Below are 24,829 nucleotides of genomic sequence, written 5' to 3'. Positions count from 1 at the left end.
GGCTCTGATGGGGGATTGAGGGGGGATGCCCGGCTGGCAGCCACCTTCTTGGCTCCATCCTAATGTGCAGCTCCTCGTGGCCACCCAGGCCACCTCGCCGCCCTGTCCCGTCAGCCCTGCCGACACCTGACTGCCCTGCGGTGTTTTGTAAGGGCACGTTGCCGCCAGTGACCACCGTGCCGTATGGCGAGGCCGTGGCACCCCAACTCCCCCCTGGGGCCATTATGGGGCAGGAAGGCGCCACGGGGACCCTCAGTGGGCCTCGCTGGGTGCTCAGGGAATAAAGGAGGGGTCTGTGTGGGGGTCCTCGCCCCCCCTCCCCTCAGAACGTTCTGGAAGGCGGCTGGGAGGGGGGAGGTTGGGGAGGGAGGGGCCGGATGGGGGGGGGGAGGCACCCCCGCGCGGTCCCCTCACGGACGGCGCGCGCGGCCCGGCACAAGTTTGTCCCTCGCCGCCCGCCGTCCTCACCGCCCCCCCCCCCCCCAAGGCCGCGGCGTGGGCCCCGCTTCCTGCTTCCGGTGCCGGGGCTATAAGAGCCGCTTCCGCCCGGCCGCGCGACCCGCCGCGGGCCCCGGCCGTGTGTGCGGCGCCCCGCGTCCCGCGCCATGAACGCCCGCGGTGAGGGGCGGGGGGAGCCGTTACCGGGGCAACGGGGCTGGGGGGGGGGCGGGGGGCTGGTTACCAGGGCAACGGGGTTGGGGGGGGCGCGGGAGGGGTTCTGGGAGGGAGGGGGGAGTGGTTGCAATGGTAACGGGCCTGTGGGGGTGAGGGGGGTCCTAAGGGGGGGGGGGTGTCCAGGGTAACGGGCCCTGAAGGGGGTCTCGGTGAGGGGACGGACCCGGGGCGGTCCCTGAAGGGGGTCTTGGGACGGTGGGGGTCGGGGGGGGCCCTGAAGGGGGTCCCGGTGAGGGGAGGGGGGGGGGGAGGGGGATGCCCTGAAGGGGGTCCCGGGGAGGTGAGCGGGGGGGGCCCTGAAGGGGGTCCCGGGGAGGGGAGGGGGGGGCCCTGAAGGGGGCCGCGGGGGGGGGGGCCCTGAAGGGGGTCCCGGGGCAGGGGAGCGGGGGGGGCCCTGAAGGGGGTCCCGGGGGAGGGGGGGCGCCCTGAAGGGGGTCCCGGGCAGGGGGGGACCTGGGGGAGGCCCCGAGGGTCCCGGCCCCCCGCTGACGGCCACCCCCCGTCCCTCAGGGCTGAGCCCGGAGAAGGCCGCGGCTTTCAGCCGCCGGCTGCGGGCCGAGCCCCGCTTCCTGCTGGCCCAGAATGTGGCGACGTGCAGTGACCCGCTGGAGGTGTGCCTGCAGCGCCAGGTGGTGCAGGACACCGTGCAGGTCTTCCAGCACGCCCTGCCCGCCGAGGGCAAGCCCGTCACCAACCAGAAGAACTCCGGTAAGCGTTTGTGGGGGGGTTCGTGGGGGGAACGGGGCTTGGGGTGGGAGGTGGAAGGTGTTCCCGGGGGTGTGGAGCAAGGGGGGGCCCTTCAGGGGTTGTTCCCGGTGTGCCCCGCTCTGAGGGACTTGGGGTGTCGGCGTGGGATCCCGAACAAAAAGCTGAGCGAGTGCTGCAGCCAGGCTTGTGCCTGCTGGGGGTCAGTGGTGGCTTGTAATGGTTCAATGTGGGGCAGTTCACTTGTAGCAGTATGCCAGAAGGGTTTTCAGCCTTACCTGGCTTTTGTTGCCACCAAATTATTCTAACATCTGCTCAAAATGCTTCTGAGAGCTGAAACTGAATCCCCACAGCATCCTTCTGAGTCAATTACTGTCTTCACACCTCCGATATTTGCCTTCTGTAAAGAAGAAGAATGAAGCAGTTGAGACCTGTGTGCTTCAAGATTTCTCAGCTTTAGTTATTCAGTATTTTACAGTGCCAGCCAGGACAGCGGGCCGAAGGTTTCAGAAAGGATGGTATCCTGAATCTGGTGTTTGAAGACCTTGTGTGGATTTGAGTACAAGCATTTTGGTTTAATTCTTCTTCCTTTGATCTCAGGGAGATGTTGGATCTTCTCCTGTCTCAATGCAATGCGTCTTCCTTTCATGAAAAAGTACAACATTGAAGAGTTTGAATTCAGCCAGTCGTACCTCTTTTTCTGGGATAAGGTACGGTAGTACGGGTCACAGCCTGCTAGCTCCGCATGTGCAATTGGTCTTAGTATTGGGACGGTATTTCTTCTAGGTTGGACTGTCTTAATTCAAATGGAAAACACGCGTGATAAGAAACACCAGAAGTTCCTCAAATATATATATTTTAAATTAGGATAGCACACAGTGGGACTTCCGGCTTGCAAAGGAAGTTGTAAAGATCTTGATGTTCTGGAAAGGTAAAAAACACTTGAAAGAGACTGAGTATTTCCAAAGTTATTTGCAGGAGGCCCAGCAGGAAATGTAACTGTAATTTTCTGTTGAGCGGTCTTTCAGTAGTGCTTGTGACCTGCTGATCTGGGAGCTGTGCCTTTGCTTTCTCCCCTAAGGGAAATTGAGAAAATCTAGTGCTAGTTTGGGCCAGGCTTCGTTACATAACTTCTGTTTCACGTTTCCTGTTTCCCCCACCCTCAAGCTCTGTACTCGCTCACTTGTAAATACTTGGTCTGTAACAAGAATAAGCTTATAGGAATACTGCGGGGAAAATGAGTGTCAGTGGATGTGCAGGCTTCCAAAGAACGGAATATGTGGGAATGCATTCATGCGTACGTCACGCTTAGACATTTATCCTGTCTGTTCTTTCCAGGTCGAACGCTGTTACTACTATTTAAATGCCTTTGTGGAAACAGCTCAGAAAAAGGAGCCTGTAGAAGGAAGACTGGTACAATTCCTGCTCTCTAACCCCACAAATGATGGTGGACAATGGGATATGTTGGTTAACATTATAGGTAAGGGAATTGGTTGCTGGGAGCACTTCCTAAATTGTTTGGGAGATAAGGAGTGAAAACACAATTTTGGATTGGTTCTGCAGTGCTTAAAACTAGGATCACGTAGGTCAAATAGTGGCTGGCACCACAGAAAACCTCAAACAGAGGCTTGTGTTTACTTTTCACTGTTACCTTTCAAAAACGAGCTTGAAGTGTCTGTGATATAACTAAATCTGCAATGAAGTGGTTGTCTGTGTAGTTACCTTAAAACCTGTGTGTTGTGATTCGTAGTTACCTAGCTGTGTTTTTTGTTCTTTCAAAACACATTCTTTTTAGCATCAGCAGTCTGCATGCAGGCAGCTGTCAGTTTGCACTCAGTAAAAACCAGAATTGATGATCTGAACAAATGATAAAGCAGAAATGATGATAATCTTGCTTAGGGCCAATAGTTAACTGCCTTATGCTTTCCTTGCTTTTACCATCATTAAAGCAACACTCTGCTAAATATTCAACAAAGAAAAACTTCAGATTCCTGCTTTAGGTACACGTACTCGCTTTGGATTGCTTTGCCTAAACTGCCCTGTAACCACTGTTTGAGCTGAGCTGTGGTAATGTTAGCCATGCAGAAACTACGAGGCTTTCCACGTAGACTGAAAGCAGGTTTATGCATCGTGAGGAGTAATAGCATAGCTCCAAATGTAGAGCTTACTGGGTCTGTTACTTTTCTATGCCTGAAAGTTTAGTACTGTAGTCTCTCGGAGCATTCTGCTAATGTTTAATGGAAAACATGGCAAGTTAGAAGGAGGTCTGGAGAATTGTGTAAGCTCTTCTGGACTTTGATTTCCAGCTTTGCTTTCTTTAAGTTTCTAATGTACCACATCAAAAAGCAGCTAACCTGTTTCCTAATAACACTTCCTTTCAAGTAATAATCACCTTCATGTTACTAGTGCAGGAAAAAAGGATATGAACTTTCATAAACATGGATTTTCTTGTCCCATCTCCTTAATACCCAGATAGGAAAAGGAAAAACTAGCAGTGAACCTTGGTGATTGATCTTTAAGTTTACTGTAAGCTGTCAGAGTAAGAAGAATCAGAGCGAGACCTGGAAGCTTGCTAAAAGGCACAACGTTGTTAGCCATTGCCTTTTTTAATCAATGATCTTTTTCATGTTATCTTTGAAATATTATGCTTAAATCTCTTCTGGGATCTTCATTTTTGCATATTCCTGCTGATAGAAGCTCAGAAAAGCAGCAGAAGTAATTAGATACCCCAGATTGTCTGTTTACTAAACGTGTTTCAGTCCCCTGTTATTTCAGTTATAATTTGACGTGCTGCCTTTGTTTATATCCATATTTACAATTCAGTGTACCTGGTAAAGAAGAAACTTTGTTAGACCAGGGTGTGTCTACAAGGCAGAAGTAGAACGGCTTTCAGAGTTGCAGCCTGAAGAAAGGTGATACAAAGATCAGTCAGAGGGAAATTATGTGGAATGTGGCAGTGCTGGTCTTACAAAGATCCAGTTTAGGTAGGATCATCCTTAGCAATAATTAAGGAGATGTTTAGTGTCTGAATTAGACTAGCGTTTGCTTTCATTTGTATGGTGAAACATTGTGACACCTTGTAAAGCCACAAGCTCATAATGTAAGTTTAGAATCACAAAAGGAACTTGTTTATTCGAAGCCTGGAGGTTACTTTTTTCCTTACTCAGTCATTACAGGTACTCACAAATGTTTAAACAAAGCAGAGAAAACTTTTGGATGCTGCTGTTACATCCAGAGCTTGCATGGTGTGATCTTTAGTACCATGATGTTGGAAATAATTGAGCTGTTGCTGATGTTTTATAAATGTTCAGGAGGAAAGGGAACTGGGAAGTTAGTCACTTAACCTTAGATCAAATACGTGGAATAATTCATAAGAGGCCCAATTTTCCTGGAAGATATTTCTGGAAGCTAATTTTCAAGTAAGCTTTCTTCCTGTTGAAAAAGATCTTAAAAAAAAAAAAATGCACACTAGTTTAGAGCTTTTTAAAGTGTCAGATGAAATGATATGGGGCCACTCAGGGATTCCACCTCTTGGGACCTGCATGGAATGCAGATCAGAGGTCAGGATTCTGTCAAAGGAAGATGTAAACTTTGAGTACTCGTAACCTTTAAATGAGACTTTTCTCTTATAAAGTCTCTGCACAGAAAACAACCATGTAGTTTTTGTGTGCATGAGCAGAAACACTAGCATCTGTTGCGCGAAAAGACAATTGTTAACACATACCTTTATTACTTTCTTTTAGAAAAGTATGGTGTGGTTCCCAAGAAATACTTCCCGGAGTCTCATACTACAGAGGCTACTAGAAGGATGAATGAAATCTTGAATCATAAGGTAAAATTGGTTCAGATCTTACAATTAAAGAAGGAGAGGGGGTGGGAATGACCCTGCTCCAGGTATTCCATCATTTTTTTTTGAGTGAAGTATCAAGTGCATCTCAGCAATTTTTTTTGTTCAAAAGACAGCTTAAAATCATAGCAAGGGGATGAGATTAATCTTGAAATATGGAGCAGGAAACTGCATTTATGGAAGATTGCCATTGGCAGGCTTCAGTAGCTTGAAAATGCACCATAGTTTTAGTAGCAATTGCTCCTAATCCTCAAACCTCTGAGAAGTTGATTCTTGATTTGCGGCTGATTAAGTATATTTCTGGAAAACTAGCACTTGGCATGTAGGTGATTCTTCTTCTGCCCCCTCAGCGTTCACCTACCAGTATGCCTATGTTTCTTAAGATTGCTGCCAAATCTGGTGTTAAAGATCAAAAATACATATTTTAGAAACACTAAATCTTAAAAGTGAGCTTGCAGTATGGAAGTGTGCAGCCTTCTCTGAAGGAAGGTGTAAACTTGTGCTCTGAACTACAAAAGTGAATTTATCTGGGAAGATGCTGGTGTAGGCTGTTAGATTAAAAAGGCAATTTAAGCTTTTTTACAGCAGGCTTTGATTTTTCCAGTTCATATGGTCCGTGCTCTGAGAAAATTGCCCTTTGAAATACATATAAAAAATGTAAAATGTGTTGAAATGAGCTTAGACATAACAGTGGTGTTAGTTATTCTTGTCTTGAACATTGGAAACCAGCTGGTCTTGAGGGAGCCCCACTCACTGCTTCTCGGCCTTATGGATGGTGACAGTAATGGGAGGCATGTGCTCTTCCTACTGCAATTCTGCATGCAGTGGGGAAATGCTCCATTATTTTTATCAACCAAGAGATCAATTATGCATTAGAATTGCAAAATAAATTTTATAGTATGGAGATGGTCTGTGTGTGAGTCACAGAGGTGGTAATGTGTATGGATGTTGCAGCATCAGTTATGTTAGGGAACAGAGAAACCAAGCCTTAAGAAAAGCTAACGGCTGTAAGCTGCAAATCAGTAGTTGGAAAATAGCAACTGAATTGCAAGTATGGTTTTTTTGCTGATCTTTTACTTTTAAACAATTACCTTGATTTTAAAGAATTCTCACAAGGCTTTCTGAAATGGATTTTCTCTTCATTTTGAAAATGTTAGAGTAAAATGGGTGCCTGTAACAACCAGATAAGTCCTGAAGACTGATGAGGCAGCACCTTTCATAATCTTAAAATGGCTTTCTCCTTAAACAGATGAGAGAGTACTGTTTGCGGCTGAGAAACATGGTGGCGAGTGGAACAATTAAGGAAGAACTTTGTGCTGCAATGGACACTATGATAGAAGAGGTAAATGTGGTACTAGTCTTCTTGGAACAGGACACTAGAATGGAAGAGGGGTTTTTTGCTCACTCTTGTTCTATAGCTATCAGGATCAAGCAAAACAAGTGCCTTTTATTTGCCTAGCGAGGGATGTTCTGTATGGCAGTACAGTCAGAGGTATTTAAATGTTTTTTAAATGTTTAAATGTTTTTTAGTGGCTTGTTACTTACATCATTCTGATTTTTCATACTTCCAGATAAATATCCTGAATTTAGATTCCAGAACTTAGTTGAGATTGATGCATTTCTGTAGAAAAAAAAGGCAGCATTTTGTATCTTAACGGAGATCAAAATAGCAACCTATCAAGCTTTTTTCAACTTGCCTCTTTCTTAGCGTTTAAAACTGCATTCTGATGGTTTTGAGTGTAGATTCCTATAGCACAAGTGTTGTTGCAGAAATTCCCCACAAGAGAGCAGAAAAGAACAACAAAAGTCAGTGCTCTGCATTGTGGGAAAGATGTAAGCTAAAGGCCAGGCTGAATCCAGCTGTGATCTGGTACTGGGGAGCAGCAGAGGAAGGAACCACAGCATCTGGTTTTGGCTGTGTGAATTAACTCAAAATCAAATCAGTAAGTCTGTGGAAATGGTGCTTGTGTAGTGGCTGGCCTTCCATCTGTTCACTGAACGTGGCAGTGGGACTTGTTCTTATTCTGTAATTCTTGTAATTGAGGTTTAAATAGCAAAAGTTGTTTTTTAAAGCTCAGGAGGGTGTCCTAGTTTGAATTTTTTAGCCAGGCGCATACATGTAAAATTTTTTCATTTGTTTCTCAAGCATAATGCAAAGTGACCCAGTGGTTTTAATGTCTGTCCTTAGATGTCTCAAGAAATCAAGTATTTTCATCATGTCTTTTTTTTTTGCAACCAAATAAACATTGAGATTAGGCAGAACCTACTTGGGACATTTCTGCAAAGATTTAAGCAGTTTCATTAACATACAAGTATTGATTGATGTCTTCACTTAAAGACCTGTAGCTTTTATCTAATCTTAAGGTTAAATTAAAAAGGCAACTAGTAGATGTTCCTTGGGTTACGTTATTGAAACTAAAATATATTATGAAATGCATACCTTAAGATCAATAATAGTTTTGATTTTTGAGCCTGCCCTGCCCTTGTGTATGTTGCAAATCAGCAGCTAGTCCAAAAGTGAATAATGTAACTTCTGTCCAAAGTGTGTGTTCAAAAGCCCTTGGAGAATTTTACAGCAAGCTATCAAGCTTCCCAGGGTTGGCAATGTTCTTTTTTGAGGGCGATGACATACAGTTCACAGTAGAATGTCACTTTATTTGTTTAGAGTCTCTTGCCCTTTGATAAAGGATCCTGGAACTATCATTAGAGGCTCATTAAACTAGTTGTAACTTTTTTCTGAAAAAGGTTATACTTAGTTCTCTGTGGTTAACACAGCGCTTCCTCTTGCAGTAGTAAGAGTGTTTTGCAAGTTAAGTGGTTTCACTTAAAATAAATGCTGTAGCTGGAATGTGCAACTGCACCTGTGTATTTTAAGAACAGTTAGCTTGATAATTGAGACAACTTTTATTTCATGCTTTTATATGTAAGTGGCTGTTCATCTATTTTCATAAGTGGCAAAACAACTTGCCTTTGTTCTGTGAAGTTTTATTTGCATATCAAGTCTTAGCTCACTTATGCTGGGAGGTGATGCTTAGCTAAAACAGGGCAGCTGCACTGGAACGTGGGATTAAATATTCACTCCAGAAGTGTTTAAACATTCTCCTTATCAAACTAGAGCACAACAGGTCAGAAGCTGAAATCAGTGCAGTGCATGTGATTGACTTTCTTCCTTCACCGTTTTCCTTTGTAGACTCTTCCTTATCAGGAGCCTCCTTTTCCTCTCCTTGCTTGTTTTGTTTTTTAGCACAATCCACTACATCTTTGCCTTATCTTGGTTCCAGTTGTTGCCAGAGTGATACTAGTCACCTTTTAGTTTAAATGCCTCTCCTATGGGCATTGATGGAGGAAGCTTTTTTGATAATAAGGGTTGGCCTATGAAGGGTGTGGTGGAAAAAACAATCATTTTTTTTCAAAACAATCATTTTTTTTCAAAACAAAAAACAAGGTCATTCGCAGTTAACTGCCTCTGTTAACTTGAGACTTTCGTCTCCGTCACTTTCCTTCCTCTGGCTGGAGCTTGCTTGCTTGTTTCTTTCCTTTTAGGCATTTTTCTTGTTTGGCTTTCATAACCACAAGTGGTGAGAGCTGAGGTTATCTGAGGTAATGTGGGTGTATCCACAGCAAATGCTACCTTTTGTGCAGTGTGCAACATTAAATATTTAGAGTAGTTTACGGATTTAAATTTGCTCCTTAACATATTTATTGATAAATAAAGGTGAGTTCCTCCAGTAAAAACATAAGCCCACACTTTTCAACCCATAATTAACCTATTCGTTTGTTTTCATTAAGCTGCTTGGAGCAGCAACACCTTTATTTGCATCTTGTACACAGCCAAATAGCAAATTTTACTTAGCATGAGCAGTGCACACATTTGCCATCGGCACAAACTGCTTAAAACACAGAAACCCCATAGATCTCTCCAAACATTTTTCTCTACTCATCTTCAGAACACAATGAAAAAGGGCAGAAAACCTATTAAGACTTGGGGTTGTTCTTAGTGTGTGAAACTGCATACAACTCCTAATTTACAAGCACTTAATGAGCCCTCCCATAAGTGTTGTTAAAGCCTGAGTTTTTGTTTCTGAGTTTAAAAAAAAGGTAGTAAATCCCAGTTCTGTTTTTTTAAAAAAGTGTGTGGTTATGGAGGCTGTCTAGCTTTGTTAATTAACTATTTCCTATGGTACCTTGGGATCATATAAATCAACTCAGCTGGCTCCAGAAAGAGTAAGTCAGCTCTGGGAAAATATTGTCTCCGCTCCTGTGAAAGCTGGTGAGAGTGACATGAAGGCTTACAGCCTAGGAGAGCTGGCACAAACCATAGGAGTTGAATCCTAGTGCAGAAGGTGCAGTTTAGATTTGACTCCCCCTTCTCTTACTTTAAAACTGTTGGTTCTTTGCAAGGAAAAGTCTTGCACTGAAGATATGGATGGGCAGAGCTGAAGTAAAGTAGTTTCAGCTGGAGTAAACCAGTTTAAAACTTGTTTAAATGATTGAATTCTTTCTGTCCCCATATGAGCTGTGACAGATCCTGCTAAAATATCCCTAAAGACAGTCATCTGATTACTGCCTACAAGATAGCACATTTTATAAGCCCTGTGAGAAAATACAGTACAGATTAAGTATTTTTTTATAGTCTGGTTTATAGGGAGGTTGACTTAATCTCCAACTTCTTGTGGTAAAAACAGTCAATAGAAAGCTGTCATCTGCAAAGGATGTCAGTCAGGGGATGGGGATCTTCAGTTAAATTACATAATCTGCCAGCTTAACCCTAAATGGAGGCATTGTTAAATGTATTAAAGCAGATGAGAAGATTATTCTAGGATTTTGGAAAGAGGCAAAGGCCCATCGCTGAAATCCAAATCAACGTTACAGGGAAAAAGGGATTAGTATGGGAAACACTGGGATAAAATGTGTTTCACATAAAATGTATGCGTGTTGGAAGATCTGGTGTCTCTTCATGTGGGGCAAATCACCTGCTAGAACAGGTAATGCTGACTGTTAAAGCTTTTTTAGAATCCGTTTGGCAATATTCCTCCTGCACTGGAAAATTTTCTTGATAGAGAAGCTTCAGAATTACTTAACAAAATATTGGAACAAGACTGGGAGTGTATTGGCTTTTCCTTTTTGGCTGCTGCATTCCTAGAATAGCCTGGGATTCAGATGTTCAAGCTTCCGCTGGTTTCCTGTGGTGTTTCAGATAGATTCTTGAATTGTTGCAACATCTACAATACAAAACTGCAAATGTGTGTATGTTTATTCACGTGCTTCCAAGATGAACGTTGAGATTGCATTTCTCCTGTTGATTTTCATGTGGAGAAATCCATCAATGGCATTTTTGTGGTAGGAGGGGCAGACCCGCATGTTTTGGCAAGTTCACAGCTGTTTGCTTCTCTGCCCAGGTGTTCAGAATAGTGAGTACTTGCCTGGGCAACCCTCCGGAGACCTTCTGCTGGGAGTTCCGGGATAAGGAGAAGAACTACCACAAGTACGGTCCTGTGACACCAGTGGAATTCTACAACGAGCACGTGAAGCCGTACTTCAACATGGAGGACAAGGTTGGGGATGCAGAAAGGCAGTGACTTCCAAAGACCTTTTTGCTTCTAAGCACACACCCCAGCTTATTTTCCTCTGTTGCAAGTGTCCTGTCCACACTTGTAACTGTGCCGTGTGGGATGGGTACAGCTCCCACAAGTCAGGTGGCCCTGTGTTTATTTCCCAATTTCCTGTTTGTGCTGTGCTTTTCAATTAGCTGTGACCTTGCATTGCACTTCATTGATTTTTAATAATATGCAATGATCAAATCAGTCATAAAAGCTGTAAGACAGCCATTAGAGGAAAGGAATAACATGTGAAACTCCTATGCTACAATTGGAAGTGTACTGGTAAAACTAAAATAAAAAGTGAAACCAGTACTTCAGCCAAGCTGCTTTTCTGCTATGGGACAGACAGCTAGCCTGGAGAACAGTAATTGTCTGAAATCCACCCAGATTCTCTTCTCAAAAATTTCAGTTAACTTTCACCTTAATTTATAATGTTTTGTTTGTTGGCAGATTTGTCTAGTAAATGATCCTCGACCTCAGAACCCATACAACAAACTGTACACAGTGGAGTACCTGGGCAACATGGTAGGAGGGAGGAAAACGCTCTATAACAACCAGCCTGTTGATGTCTTGAAAAAATTGGCTGCAGCGTCTATTAAGGATGGCGAGGTTTGTTTGGCTTCTTTTCGCGGATGACATGGTGCAACTCTTGTAACATAAAACTCATTGGGATATGGCCTAGACATGACTTTCTTCTATTTGTAGGCTGTGTGGTTTGGCTGTGATGTTGCAAAGCACTTCTATGGCAAGCTGGGAATCAATGACATGAATATGTAAGTAGAAAATCAAAACAGAATACCACTTCGGATACTTAGCTAGGACACAAAGCAAGCTTTGGCTGCTTAAACTGATTTGTACATACACTTTTTATGTAAACAAAAGTATTTGAGCAACAGAAATGTTTTTCCACTTAGCTAAAATCTTAATTGCTTGTAGCACATCTTTAAAAGACTGTTACATGTTGTACCCATTTGAATTGTCTAGTATCTGGTGAGAGAAACCCCTAAAGCGATGGGTCTTTTGCTTTTATTCTGACACTATAATCGCAGAACTTGCAGGCCCGTGCCCTGGTTCCCAGTACAGGGAAGTCTACTGATTCTCTGGTTTGTTAGTGAGAATTCCCTGCATCCTTTTTTGATACAGTGTATGTGGCTTTTTAACAGATTCAATCATGAGCTGGTGTTCGGTGTCTCTGTCAAGAACATGAACAAGGCAGAACGACTGATCTTTGGAGAATCAATGATGACCCACGCCATGGTCCTGACAGCTGTCTCAGAGAAGGTAGGGTCTCCGTCCTGAAACGGTGATGTTTGCACAGATGTATTTGAATATTCTGGCAGTTTGTTTATATGTTCTGGGCTCATTCACAGTGTATAAGCTGTTCTGCTAGAGCTCAGCATGTGTGCGACAACGCCTAGGTTGTCTGTCCTTACTGTTATTTGCCTTGTGTTCAGAATTATAAATATTTAACCAGTATGAAAATTTTAGACGAGCAAAGGCTTTCTTTCCTTCTGCCCACAAACTTAATGGAGGTGGGGAAAGGAAGTTAGATTCCTGGTGTCTCAGAAATAGAAGCTATCTTAACTGGTTTTAAATGCAGATTCTGATGCACCTTGCTAAGCAAGGAATGAAGTACAACAGCAAGCATTTACCACCCAATCCCACTGCATGAGTTACTCTGATTTACATTTTACAGCATGATGCTTATGTTAAAATAGCTAGTAGGAGGCACTTGGCACCGATTTTAACCTTTGGCAACCTTGTGCAATTGGGGAAAATGGTGTCCCAAGCAGCTTTATGGCAGACAGTAGGCTGAGGTGAATCCACAGCTGAACCTGCTCCTGGCAGTATAACAAAGCACAGATGAAGTAAAAAGAACCACGTGAATATTTACACTGTAGGGTTATTTGCAGTTTTGATCTTTCCCGTTATTTCCAGAAGTTGTCATTATTGAAGTTTCTCTGAAGTGGTCTCTTCCTGTCCAACATGACCTTGGCTTGAGAAATAACAGCTTGCATGTAACTTAAGTTTGCTTCAGCTCCAGAGTTTGAAGACTTCAGAGACTGCTGATTCATAGGAATTTGAGTTGCTTTTTACTATTCAGTATAACTTTTTTCTACTGTGTTCTGCATTCTGAGCTCTTAACACTTGTATTTTATGTACTAGATTGTATGAATACATCTTTAAGAGTTTTCATTGCTTTTCAGTTATGATATATTTCTAGTGTTCAAAACCTATTTATCTACTTGTGCCTGAAGGATGTGTTTGTACATCCCCAGTTATGGGTAGCACTTCATTGGAGGCTATAGTTTATGGTCTACATTTCAAACTTTGTACTTCTGCATGCCTAAAAGTATAGTTGCATAAAATCTCAGATATGACCTGATTTTCTTAGATATGTATATAGAATGAAAAGATCTTTTAAGAAATTACTGTTCTTTGTTTGAAGGATAGTAATCTACTTTTATTGTTTCTACCTTGTTTGAACATGTTGTCTAATATTAAACCTGAGCTTAATCTAAAGGAGATTTGATAAATGGTTGTAAAAATGCAATACCTTGGATTTACTACTTTATAAAAAGGCTCTGAAGATTTAAAAAAAGTATTAAATTTTACAAGGTAAAATTGCAGATTAAATGCACTTTTTGGCTAAATGTAATATATGTAAACAAGTTCATACCAGTTTCCGTCCAATACCATCAAGAGTTGATCTGTGCTTTGTCTAGTAGCTCTTGAGCATCTAGTTTTAAGGACTTTCTTATATTTTAAAGTGAGAATAGAAGTGATACAATAGCATTCACTTAAATATTAAGAGTGGATTTGTAGGATGTTTTCCAGGCTGTTTTTCCCTTGGTTCCTCAAGGGACACAGGTTTTTTGAGAGAATTTTTTTAAGGTACCAACGGCTTGCTTTGTGGCATAGCAAGCCTATGAATGTGCTTCCAGTACTTTTATGTACTTAATAGATTTGAACTTGTTCTTAATAATACTGTTCTAAAGCAGGCTACAGTTGCTTTATTGCCTGTGTGCCTTTTCTGATTCCTAGCTCAAGCAAGTGATGCGTTGATTTCAGAAGGCTCGCAGCGCACTGATAGGTGATCGGGAAGGCTCCTTAAATTCTTTCAGCTAAGTCCAAACTTGAATTTAGGTCAGTTTGTTCTCTTTAAATATTTATTGCAGGTTGTCATCTAGATCACATTTACTCATACTTCATGTAAGCAGATAGACAAGTAGTTAAGAAAATGATTTTCCCAACCATTAGCAATAAACCATTGTCTGAAACTCAGTGTCTGTAGACTTTGGAGTGGAGCTCTTGTTTGCTGGTGCTGGATTTAGATTTGAAAGGGTTGGCTGCTATGAATTCTCAGTCCTTCACTACTAATAGTCATCTTCTTGCTTTGTCACAGGATGGGCAAGAAGACTGCTTTGAAAAATGGCGAGTGGAAAACTCCTGGGGTGAAGATCGTGGGAATAAAGGTAAAGTAATTTATAATCACAGGTTATCAAAGGTCGACCAGCTTATTAGTATAAAGCTGCTCGTTTGTCTAAGCAGTGTATGCCAGTTTGCTCTTGATCACAAGACAATTGCCAGGTATTATCGCTGGAAAAAGAAAAGCAGCTTGTAGCAGTTTGCCAACTGTAGTAGGGAGAGAGCAGAACCTTTTGTTTCTCATAATCCTTTGCTACAGAACACACATCTGAGATGTCTGGTAGCGTTACTTTGAAAGCATGGTGGTACTTCTGTTCTGAAATACCAAGAATTCTGGCAGGCATGTAAAACAATCTTTTAAAAAGGGGACAGTAAATAAGAAATGATTTGCAGTACCAAATAAGATGGGATCACTTTAAAGAAATGCCTCAGTGTGCACTATAGAAATGATTTCCCCTTCTAGTATGAAAGGGAAAATAAAGACTTCACTGCAGTACTTGTAAATGCACTAAAGTTTTTGGATAATCTTCCAAAGTCATATGTGAAACACAAGTGTTTTAGATTTCAAAGCACTGCTTATCAATCACTGCAAGCTTTTACTTTTAATTTCCTTTTACCAAATCAATCTGGCTCGTTCCAGATGGTGATGTGAACAGTTGCAATGTTCCAGCTCTAACATCTGTCTACAAAAAAAGTACTTCTGGTTGCCTTTCTAAAGTCATGCTAAAAACATGACCTGTGGCGTCCTTGCAGTGTTCCTCCCTGGCATGACAAGCACTAGCAACCAAAAAATCCACAGTTAACGTGCAGTTCAGCTCGTGGCAGGTTTCTGCATGAACTTGCTTTCCTGTTGATGATTGTCTTGGCCTGCCCTACTGTACCTTTAGAAAGGATTTCTAAGCTCTGCAGGGCTGTAGCGGGGGAGATGAGCCAGCCTGGCATGGCATGTGGACAGCCATTGTGGGCGGAACAGTGAGTCACAGCGAGCAGTGGTTTAGGAGATAGCTTCTACTTGCTTCCCTGCTCAGCAGCGGCACGGCTGGAGCGATGCTCCTCTGCCTGATCAAGTTGGGCAGCTCTGATCCTGCCTGGCCCTAGGTGAGTGGGGCTGGCAGCATTGAGAGTCTGTCTGCTTTGTTCTGCTGAGGTCTGCAGTCAGTCAGCTCATCCTAAACAACTGGAGCGCCGCAGGACCTGTGACTTTTTTCTCATCTGAGCCAGGCTGGGTGTGCACATAGTTGTGGCATGGTGACCTCTCTGATGAGCATGCCAAGCCAGGCTTTGGTTTGTCCAAGGGCATAATACAACAGTCACTGCTGACCGCATCTTTCTCTTGCAGATGAATCCCAAATGTTGTGGATTTTCTTTTGGGAATAGACTATTTTGGGAAAACTTTGTATTAGGATGTGGTCTACTTATACACTTTTGATATCTTATACATGAGTAACAAACTAAAACAGTATTCTTGGAATAGTGTCTTAATTTGTTCAGGCCCCTTGGTCTGGTGCAGTCTGTTCTGAGTTAACTGTATAAGTTCAGAGCAGAGTATTCCATTTAAAAAATCCTTATTCTTGACAAAACCAAGCAACGTTGATGTTAAGCCTTCAAGGCTTATCAATTCGACAGTAGTAAAATGTACTTTGGAACACGGCATTAAGTAAAGACAAATCAATACTGAAGTATCAAAACTTTTCTTCTCTTCAAATATAAACTAATAAAAATCTTGCAATGTTAAACACCTTTACATATAGAGAATAAAATATAGAAATGCATGATTAGTTGTGCTTTTATTGTCGAACGCTTCATTTTGAGATGCTCCAGATACTTGGCTTGCAGTGGTAGACTGCTACTGGTAGTGTTAGAAGAACGCTTCCAGGGAGGAAGTGTTGTGCTCAGCATGGATTTTTAGTACTCAAAACTTTCTGAAATTAATAGGTGTCTGTCAACATCTCTGGTTTTGTTTGTCATATATGTTCCTTAGTCAAGGTTCAGAGCTGTTTTTTTATTAGTTGGATAAAAACTGGGCTTAATTTCAGGATATTGGCTATTGCTCCCAAACTTCAATGTAGTATCATAGAAACATTCAGGTTGGAAATGACCTCTAAGATCATCTGGTCCAACCGTTAACCCAGTACTGATAAGTCCACCACTAAACCATGCTACTAGGTTCTACATCTACACGCTTCTTGAAGACCTCCAGGGATGGTGGCTCAACTGCTCCCTGGGCAGCCTGTTCCAATGCCACACAACCCTTTCAGTAAAGAAATTTCTAACACCCGACCCAAACGTCCCTCTCTTCTAGTAGATAGATCAGAGTAGAAGCTGTACCTGATGAGCTGTGATTGAGCAGTGGCAGTTCTGTGCCAGTATTGCTGGGCTCTAGGAGCATCAGTGAACATTCTGGCGGAGCTGCAGAGGCTGTGATCTACTGCACCTACAAATGAAACAAGTGCAGTGTCTCAGACTTTGAGTTGGGAATAACACTAATCCAGATACCTGGTTGTCCTTGAGCTTTACTTTGAATTTGTTTGCCAGCCTTGTAAACCTGAGCTGCTACTTGGTTTGCAGCAACAATTCATCCTCATTAGACACCGTCTTTTTTCCAAATACGGATTTACTTTTCAAGAATGAGTTCTTCTAGAACTCCTTAAGAAAAGCTAGTTGCTCCTTCCAAACATAACTGGGCTCCAGAGTGACTTGAATATACCCTGTCCACACCTTCTATGCATGTGTTGTGTGCACACCAGCTGCGTGAACTTCCTGGGTGTGTCACTGTCACTTATCCGTTTTGGTTGTCCCCCTCACTGGTAGAGACCACTGTCTCTGGAAAGTCTTGCTCACTGTCTGTATTTTGCTTTGGTTAGGGAGTTGTCTTGAAAAGTGCCTTGGCAGAAACCCTTATCAGAACTAGGATGCTTGACTTCTAGTTCAGACTGCTTTTTTTCAGGGAGGTGAATCCCTTAATAATTTTGAGTATGGCTCAACAACTTACTGTTTAGCTAAAAGTAATTGGACATATCCTTGGGAGCTCATTCTGAAACACCAGAAGAGGTGACAGGGTTTTTTCCCCTCCAACTCCTGCCCTGCTTTGTCCCCTCTTCAACGTCCAGTGCTAGCTGGTGTGGGAGGATGAGCATTTGTACTCTGTCCTGACTCTCTTGCTGTACCACTGAGTCAATCTGGCAGTGAATTTTCTTATCTGCTTTGTTAAGAAGTTGGGAAGCTGTGTTGGGATAAGTCCAGTGCAGAGAACGAGTGTCCACATTAGTAAAGAAAAGGCCAAGAATGATGTTAAACTTGGCACATCCCAGTTGAGGCCCAGTTGGGTGTGGGGGATACGAGCAAGCCCCAACTCTGTTATTGGATTATTGGACAGGATGATCGAGTACAGCCCGCAGCAAAACACCAGAGTGACTTTGTCATTAAAAACATAGCACGAAACAAAAACACTTGGTAGGAAATGAGTGTTTCATATGGAGTCCCTTGTGTTTTGCTGTGAGCACAGTCTGAGGTGCCAGAGGATTCCTGCTTCCCCGGCCTTGCATGGCACAGGACTGGAATGAGTGACTCTTGGTTTGGGTATTCGGGAGGAAGTTACTTATATGCTGAGACTCAGCAGTGTGGGCAGAGCTGAATTCTTGTGGTAGTGCTTGTCCCGGAGAAAGGGAAGCCCTGGGAACAGCCTAGCATTGCCTTCTGCTAAATACTTCATAATTACATGCATCTCTGCTGTAAAAGTTTCTTGGAATCCAATCTGGTTTTCCTTAAGGAATGAACACAGCTGCTGACAAACACTGCTTGTTTTTTTTTTTTTGAGGTAAAAAAGTCACTTCCCAGTAAAATATTTCCTTTCTGTGTTTTACTGGCACTTTGTCAGCTATACAGGCAAGTTTAATTATACTGCTTACTCTTTTGTTTGGAAGACACAGTATGGTATTCCTGAAGTTTGAACCCAGCTTGTCCCATCAGATATCTATACTAAAAGCAAGCAGGAGGTCTTCAAAGAGGAACACTAAATCACATTATCACAGCCACTTGATAGGGGTCCATTTGTTTGTTTTGGCATGGAAAGTGCTAGCTGGAGATGTACCACAAGAAAAGTCACCTTTTGACTTCATCTTCTGACTTTTTGTCTCTTTGACTGTTGCATACTTCTGCACGAAGACGTTTTAAGGATTTAACTGTACACACAGTGTCGTATTCATATACGTATATAATCCCATGAGTGCATTATGACGGGCTCTAACTTGTGCTCCCCGTGGTGGAGTTAAGGTACAAGCACAAAGTGGCTTGTATGAGGTCCTTGCGGAACTTTGCGAGGGCTTTATTTTCAGGTGCCCAAATGCTAGGTTAGGTAAGAATTCTCAGACCATACATCCTCAGCTGACCTCTCCCTATCCAGCAGCTTGTTACTTTCAGAGTGCTGCATTTTAAGTTTTCCTTTTGGGTAAGTTAGAAACGTGGACCAGCTTCATGCGAAGAGGAGCATACTCGCGGGTGTTCTGTTCTGTTAGAGCAAGGTGCTGCTGCCTATGAAGTCTGTCCCCTTGTAATGAAGAAATTGATAATGGATTTCATTGTGACACCGAGCGCAGGCCTTCTCAAAGAGCGACCTTACTTATTTGCATGTTCTGAAGTTCTGCTCGGCGTTTTCTTCTTGTTCAGACACTGCGATACTAATCAGCACTGTCAAGCTTTGAGATACAGGATGTCAGAAGCAGAGTTCATTATCCTCTCAGGGTGCAATTACTTGTTGGCTCTTGGGAGTGAGAGGTTTTTGTGTGTCCCAAGAACTCATATCCTGAAGAGAGAATAATCAAGGCAGCTCCCTTTTGGCAATGTTTCCAAAATGGCTTCTAGCTCGGATTACAATTGATAGGGTTTTTAATTTATGGGAATTATCTGATCTCTTGCTTTAGAAACAAGATGGTGTAGATAGATGCATTTATTGTCCATATTGGACATTTTCTTGTTTCATTTGATTGTGATGATACTGTATAAGGACACGAGGAACTTTATATAATAAAGCCTTCTCATCTGTCTTCTAAATGCTTTCTTTCTCCCTGCTGCTGTGTTTTCAGCTCTTTGAATAGTTTGTTTCTAGTGGTAGCTTTCTGTTAAAACCTGTGATACTCAAAACATGGCTTTTTCCCCAGTTCAAATGCTGTTCACTGAAATTCTTGATAAGAATTACATTAAAGAAGATAACTGAGATTTAGTTCAGCCAAACTGATTTAGAGGCCTTTGCAATTGAGGAGAGCAGATAGCTGCCTTCTGTTACCGCAGGAATTGAAGCAGCAAAGTTTGGTTTAAGCAAGAAATGGCTTGGATATTCATCTGGACAATTTCCCTTTTCTTACCAAAATCCTGAAAACTTTTAAAGCCAGAGAACCAGGTAGTTTTGCATTCTGACTAAGTTTTCAAGGCATTCTAATTAATATTATTAAAGTATTCCCAATGCTTATTCTAACAGGTAAGTCAAACTGACAGTTATTCTTGATCTTGTTTTTCCTAGTAATTTTCCTAGTAAGTTTCTTGGTTTTTCAGTGCACATGAAGTGCATCTACTTAGCCTACATGCTAATTTATTTGATTTTCTATGTAAGTCCTGAGAGATACAGAAGTATGACTAGGTCCTGTTTGTAATGGATTATTAATGTGTGAAACTTGTGACTGCATCACTGTCTCAGTAATGGTTCTCTGTTGTAACAAATGCTTTCATCTCCAGGTTATCTGATCATGATGGATGACTGGTTTTCTGAGTATGTGTACGAAGTTGTGGTGGATAAGAAGCATGTACCAGAAGACATCTTGGCAGTGATGGAGCAGGAACCGATTGTTTTGCCAGCCTGGGACCCTATGGGGGCTTTAGCCAAGTGAACTACAGAATATTTGCCTCCTAATGGTCAACCAGAAGTAGATGCAATAGAGAATCCGAGTGGTTGGAAGCCATAGCCAAATGATAATGTGACCAAGCACTCAGCATGGTCCATGTTCTTGAAATGTAAGTTAAGGATCTTTGGGAAATAGCGCTTTACTGATATGTCTGAATTAAAGCTCTCAGGCTACTCTGCAAAACTAAAAAGGGAAAAGGAAAAAAAAACTCACTATGAAATATATTACAAGTGCTGTCAATGGCAGTTTGATTTTATCTTAAATTTTAAATAAAAAAATCAGAATAGTAACTCAGTAGAATTGTTTTGATCAGTGTTTTCCCTAGACAAGATGGCCACAAAAGGCTATTCTTTAGAGTTAACAGCTAGGTGTTAGAACAAATACATCAAGATACTTATAAATTAACCATTTGTGGTCTGTCTTATACCATAAGAATGTCCAAAATATTTTATACATTCACATTTTTAATTTTTCAGCCAAGGGAAGAAGTTTTGAAGGGTACATACAATTGACACTGCTGAACCTTAGGAACGGTTTACCTAATTTACCCTTAGGATGCTTTCTCTTTCAGCAGCATTGGAGGAAAAATAACTTGGTTTCCAATTTCACTTGTTTTTATTCTTCCATTACTGAGATGGGACTGGATAACCTCTTATCAAGGCCCAGTGATATGTCTGTGTGTACAGGAGAGCTATTTTTCAGTTATATTAGCAAGAACAACCATAAATGTTCACAGGTGGAGTTAGTGTCATGCTCAACAGAAAAAAAATTGCTGCATTTTATTTGGATGTTTTCAAAAACAAGATGGTGCTATGAAGCTTTTGAATAAACACTTTCTTAAGTGACTGGTACAGCTCTGGTTTCTTTTTTGAGTCTCATGGAACTATTGAATGTGAAAGATCAGTGACCTACAAACAGACCTAAGCAAGTCAGAATGTGAACAGGAAAACGTGTTGCTTTATATTCTTAGTAGTCACAGATGCTTATCTCACTGAACAAATGAAAAAATAAACACCATCTCACATGCTACAGACACTTGAATGGTTTGGTGATGAGCACAGTGCTAATACTTCAATTTAAACTGTGACAAAATGGTGGGTTGTCTTTATGTACCCTGACAATTGTCCTGTTTTGTCTTGAGTTTAGTCATAAGCAACTAAGAGGGTAAGTGAGGATATAGAACCACACTGCCAGCTACCATGGGTAGTAGATAAATATTGCTTAAGTCAAATGCAAGCAAACGTGTTTGTTATGGCTGTGGTACTCTACAACTTGGTTTGACTCCTTCCATTTGGACTACAGAGGTAGACAGTTCCATGATTATGGAAGCAAATTATACATTTGTATATCTAGTGTAAGATACATATGTATGTACATGTATATACGTATATTAAATGCCAAGCTAAAGCATGCCTGCATGTTGCTTGCTAATAGATTTAGTAATCCAGATGAGGGTTTAGCTAGGAGTCACTCAAGCTGATTAAACTTGCTGCAGTTAACACTTCTTGAATTGGGTGGGAGTGCTGGCTAGATGGAAAACAATTTGGCGTGGAACAGCAGCAAGGCTGTTTGTTATTCCACTTGAGTGATGCTGTTTAAGAACCTGTCCTCCGCAGTATTTCCAGCAAAGGTAACAAAGCTGTTCTGGAGATGAAGACTCAGAATGTATCTTGGGAGTACAGTGATGCTATAATTTGGTTTCCCTTCTAGAGTGGGAAGAGTGGAGGTTGTGGAAATGTGAGTGGTGAAAGGCTGGAAGAACCATGGTGTTGAGTCAGAAAAGGGGAGATGTCACATTCTTTGAATTCATACATAGATAGGGAATTGTTTGTTACCACTGCTCATGATAAATGGATCAAAAAGTCATGGGTTTCAACTACAAGCGTCAGTGAAATTAGGAGAAGCTTTCTAGTGATAAGAAATAGAAAGAAAAAAATGGATTGCCTGAGGATGTGATGCCTCCCTCCATTGTTAAAGATCTTCAGTGGAGGGTTACAGAAAAACTTTTCAGAAATGACATTGACAGAGCTGATCCTTCCTTTTGGCAAAGGGATGGGCCGGATGACCTTTGAGGTCCCTTCTGCCCTTGTGGGTATGCGATGCACAATTTCTGCCTCGTGCTGTTACTTGCACCAAGGCGAGTAAACAGCCCTGTACTTGATGCAGAACCCTGGTGGCTCTGAAACAAAGCCAAATCTCTGGGGAAGCTGTGTTATGCACAATATTTTCATTATGACTAATGCATGTGTTTTTTGGTGCTTTTTTCAGCCAAAAGGTCAGTATTTTAGTTTTTCAAAATCTTTTTACTTGTGACATTACACTAGTTCTATTCCCTCTACACTTTCTACCAGAGGACTATAGCAGCCAAGGACAATTAAATTTTTCTGTGGAGTTTAACTGGCTAACGTTTTCGTTGCCTGTGGCAGCTCTAATGATTAAGTTTGATAAATCAAGAACTGTTTCCAAGCCAATTTTTGTTAATTTGAGTGTTTAAAAATATTGTCTGGTGTTGTGCTTATCTCTGGAGTACTTGCCCAGATATTTCCCAGTACAGCTTTAACAACAGTGTTTTTTTTTTTCCTTTCCTTTAAATAAGCACAGAAAGTCCACATGGCTAAAACACAGAATAGGAAACGAAGCCAATCTGGCAGAAGCAGTTTTGCATTTATGCCCAGCAATTTTATACATTCTTTAGGAGTGGGGAAAAGGAGGGGAAATACGTTTGTCAAAGTGAAAGCTGTGTTTCTGCTGCGAGAACTCCAAGGGCAGTTGAACAAACAGTTCCAAGGTTCACGATAATGACTATCTGTAATTTAAGGCTGGTGCAATAATTAGGTAGGATACTCTCTGTTTTGCTGCCTAGGTGATGATAATCCACAAAAACCAGTCCTGTGATTTTCGAAGGAATCTAGCTGCAGGCTCTTGCTTCGTAGCTATCCTTGTTATCCATAAGGCATACTCATATCTTACTAGCAAGTGAGCTTGTCTGTAAATTGTAGTTTGAAACACAAAATCAGTATGTATAAACTGATGTTCCATTAACAGCTCCTGTTGATATCATATCTAGTTTAAGGCAGAAAAGTTTCTGAAAACGCCCTGGGTTTCACCTAGATTTGTAGTATTCTTGTGGGTATGGCTGCAAAGAATTAAAAATAAAAATATCCAGAGTCTTCTGAGAGGTGTTCTAAAGCAGAAGAAATTCTTTTTGCACAATAAAAGAAAACCAAAATGACAAAGTAATTAGCTATAACTGCCTCCTTTACTATTTAGTTTTCACTTATTTTTGTGTTAGTATCCAGGTCTAATGAACTTTGGGTACTGCTAGCTAGTACAACATCTTATTTATATTAAGTGTTAAAAAAATCCGTAATCAAAATTCCTTGCAGTGTATTTGAACGTCCTTAATTTTTCTGGTGAAAAGATGATGGGAAACTGCCCTTCAGTTGCTGCCTCAGAGAAGACACAATGGTTTGCCGGATCACACCGCCCTTTTGTGCTGGCAGGGCGAAGGGGCTGTGATCAGCACCCCTCAGCTGGGGGATCAAGAATCAGGACAGCTGAGTAGGTGATGGAGAGGCTGCGTGCTCCGTACGGAGGCAGAGAAAGGTGTCTGCGTGCTGTGCAGCACGAGGCACCGTGGGATGCGGGGAACCTCGGCCTCTTCGTGTTGGTGGAAGTTCACAGCCTGGAGATGATGGAAGGAGCTGACTCTGGCCCAGCACCCCTCTGGCACAGAGCAGTGGGGGAGTGTGTAAACGAGAAGCAGACTGCTTAGCTCCGGTCCTCAGGAAATGCTCCAGAAAAGATCAAAAATTAAACTCTCTTCAACGGGTGGAATGGAAATCATTTGGGAATAAGCCCAGCTTGCTACAGGTGTAGTCTCTTGGCAAAGACAGCTCTATGCCTTATGAGCTGTAAACCCAGGTCACAAAAGTAAATAAATAAATAAAACTGATAAAAAGGTTATTAGGTTAGAATAAAAAATGAAAAACAATTATTCATGTCTGTGTTTGTGCTGTTTGTTTAGTTTGAATCTTTTGCATGCTCTTAAGAAGACCTTTGGATTTTTGAGGAACCAGCCAACTAACAGTTTCCTAGTTTCCTTTTCCAGTTTCTGTCAATAAAGCCATGTAGTTTTCATGTGACAACTCAAAGTTACTCGGACAGTTGGAAAATATTGACAGATAATGTTATACAAGTCCTCTTCCTCAGTTTCAGTCAGAAGTCAGAAAATAATGAGTACTGATAACTAAGGAAAGGAAGAGGCAGGAGGTGAGGTTACATCCAGGGGCAGTTTGTAGGTTCTCAGAATCACATTCTTCCATCGATGCTCTGGTGGAAACAACAAAACATCTCCAAATCCATCTACCTGCCAGCTGTATATCCCAGCATGGTCAGCTTAGGGAACAGCAGGGAAGGACAATCAGGATTTCTTCTTTTATCCCAAAGCCAATCTTAATAGCTTCTACATGTAATCTGATTCCTAATTAAGCAAAAGAGAGCAACAAACAAATATTTTAGGATTTGTTTATGTTATTCTCAAGATTGCTCCTATCCTCTTATTGGCAGTGAATCAGAAACATGCTTGCAGAATTACTATTAATCCCTCGGTACAGCTGGTACTACTGTTAGTTGGTAATTTTGCTGGTGCTTCCCATTCCTGTGCTGGCATTGGTGGC

The 24,829-nt window shown here is 42.0% G+C and overlaps 1 protein-coding gene across 1 annotated transcript; it reads left to right on the top strand.

Moving 5' to 3' along the window:
* The first annotated feature begins 420 nt into the window (after nt 1–420).
* BLMH (bleomycin hydrolase) lies at nt 421–20,995 on the top strand. Its single transcript, XM_040532695.1, has 12 exons — nt 421–618; nt 1,186–1,383; nt 1,981–2,090; nt 2,719–2,860; nt 5,124–5,212; nt 6,477–6,569; nt 10,627–10,782; nt 11,278–11,436; nt 11,533–11,600; nt 11,991–12,108; nt 14,234–14,303; nt 19,984–20,995. Exons 1-12 carry the CDS (start codon nt 606–608, stop codon nt 20,133–20,135), a joined length of 1,368 nt encoding a protein of 455 aa, XP_040388629.1. The 5' UTR covers nt 421–605; the 3' UTR covers nt 20,136–20,995.
* Nucleotides 20,996–24,829: the final 3,834 nt, after the last annotated feature.

This window comes from Cygnus olor, chromosome 20, assembly GCF_009769625.2.
Source record: "Cygnus olor isolate bCygOlo1 chromosome 20, bCygOlo1.pri.v2, whole genome shotgun sequence".
NCBI classification, from domain to species: domain Eukaryota; kingdom Metazoa; phylum Chordata; class Aves; order Anseriformes; family Anatidae; genus Cygnus; species Cygnus olor.
This window is presented reverse-complemented; position numbering and strand designations above follow the sequence as displayed.

Excerpts from the sequence above, each read along its gene's own strand:
- BLMH (XM_040532695.1), top strand. Across the intron at positions 10,783-11,277 it reads ACTTCAACATGGAGGACAAG|ATTTGTCTAGTAAATGATCC; the intron begins GTTGGGGATGCA and ends GTTTGTTGGCAG. Across the intron at positions 11,601-11,990 it reads GGAATCAATGACATGAATAT|ATTCAATCATGAGCTGGTGT; the intron begins GTAAGTAGAAAA and ends GCTTTTTAACAG.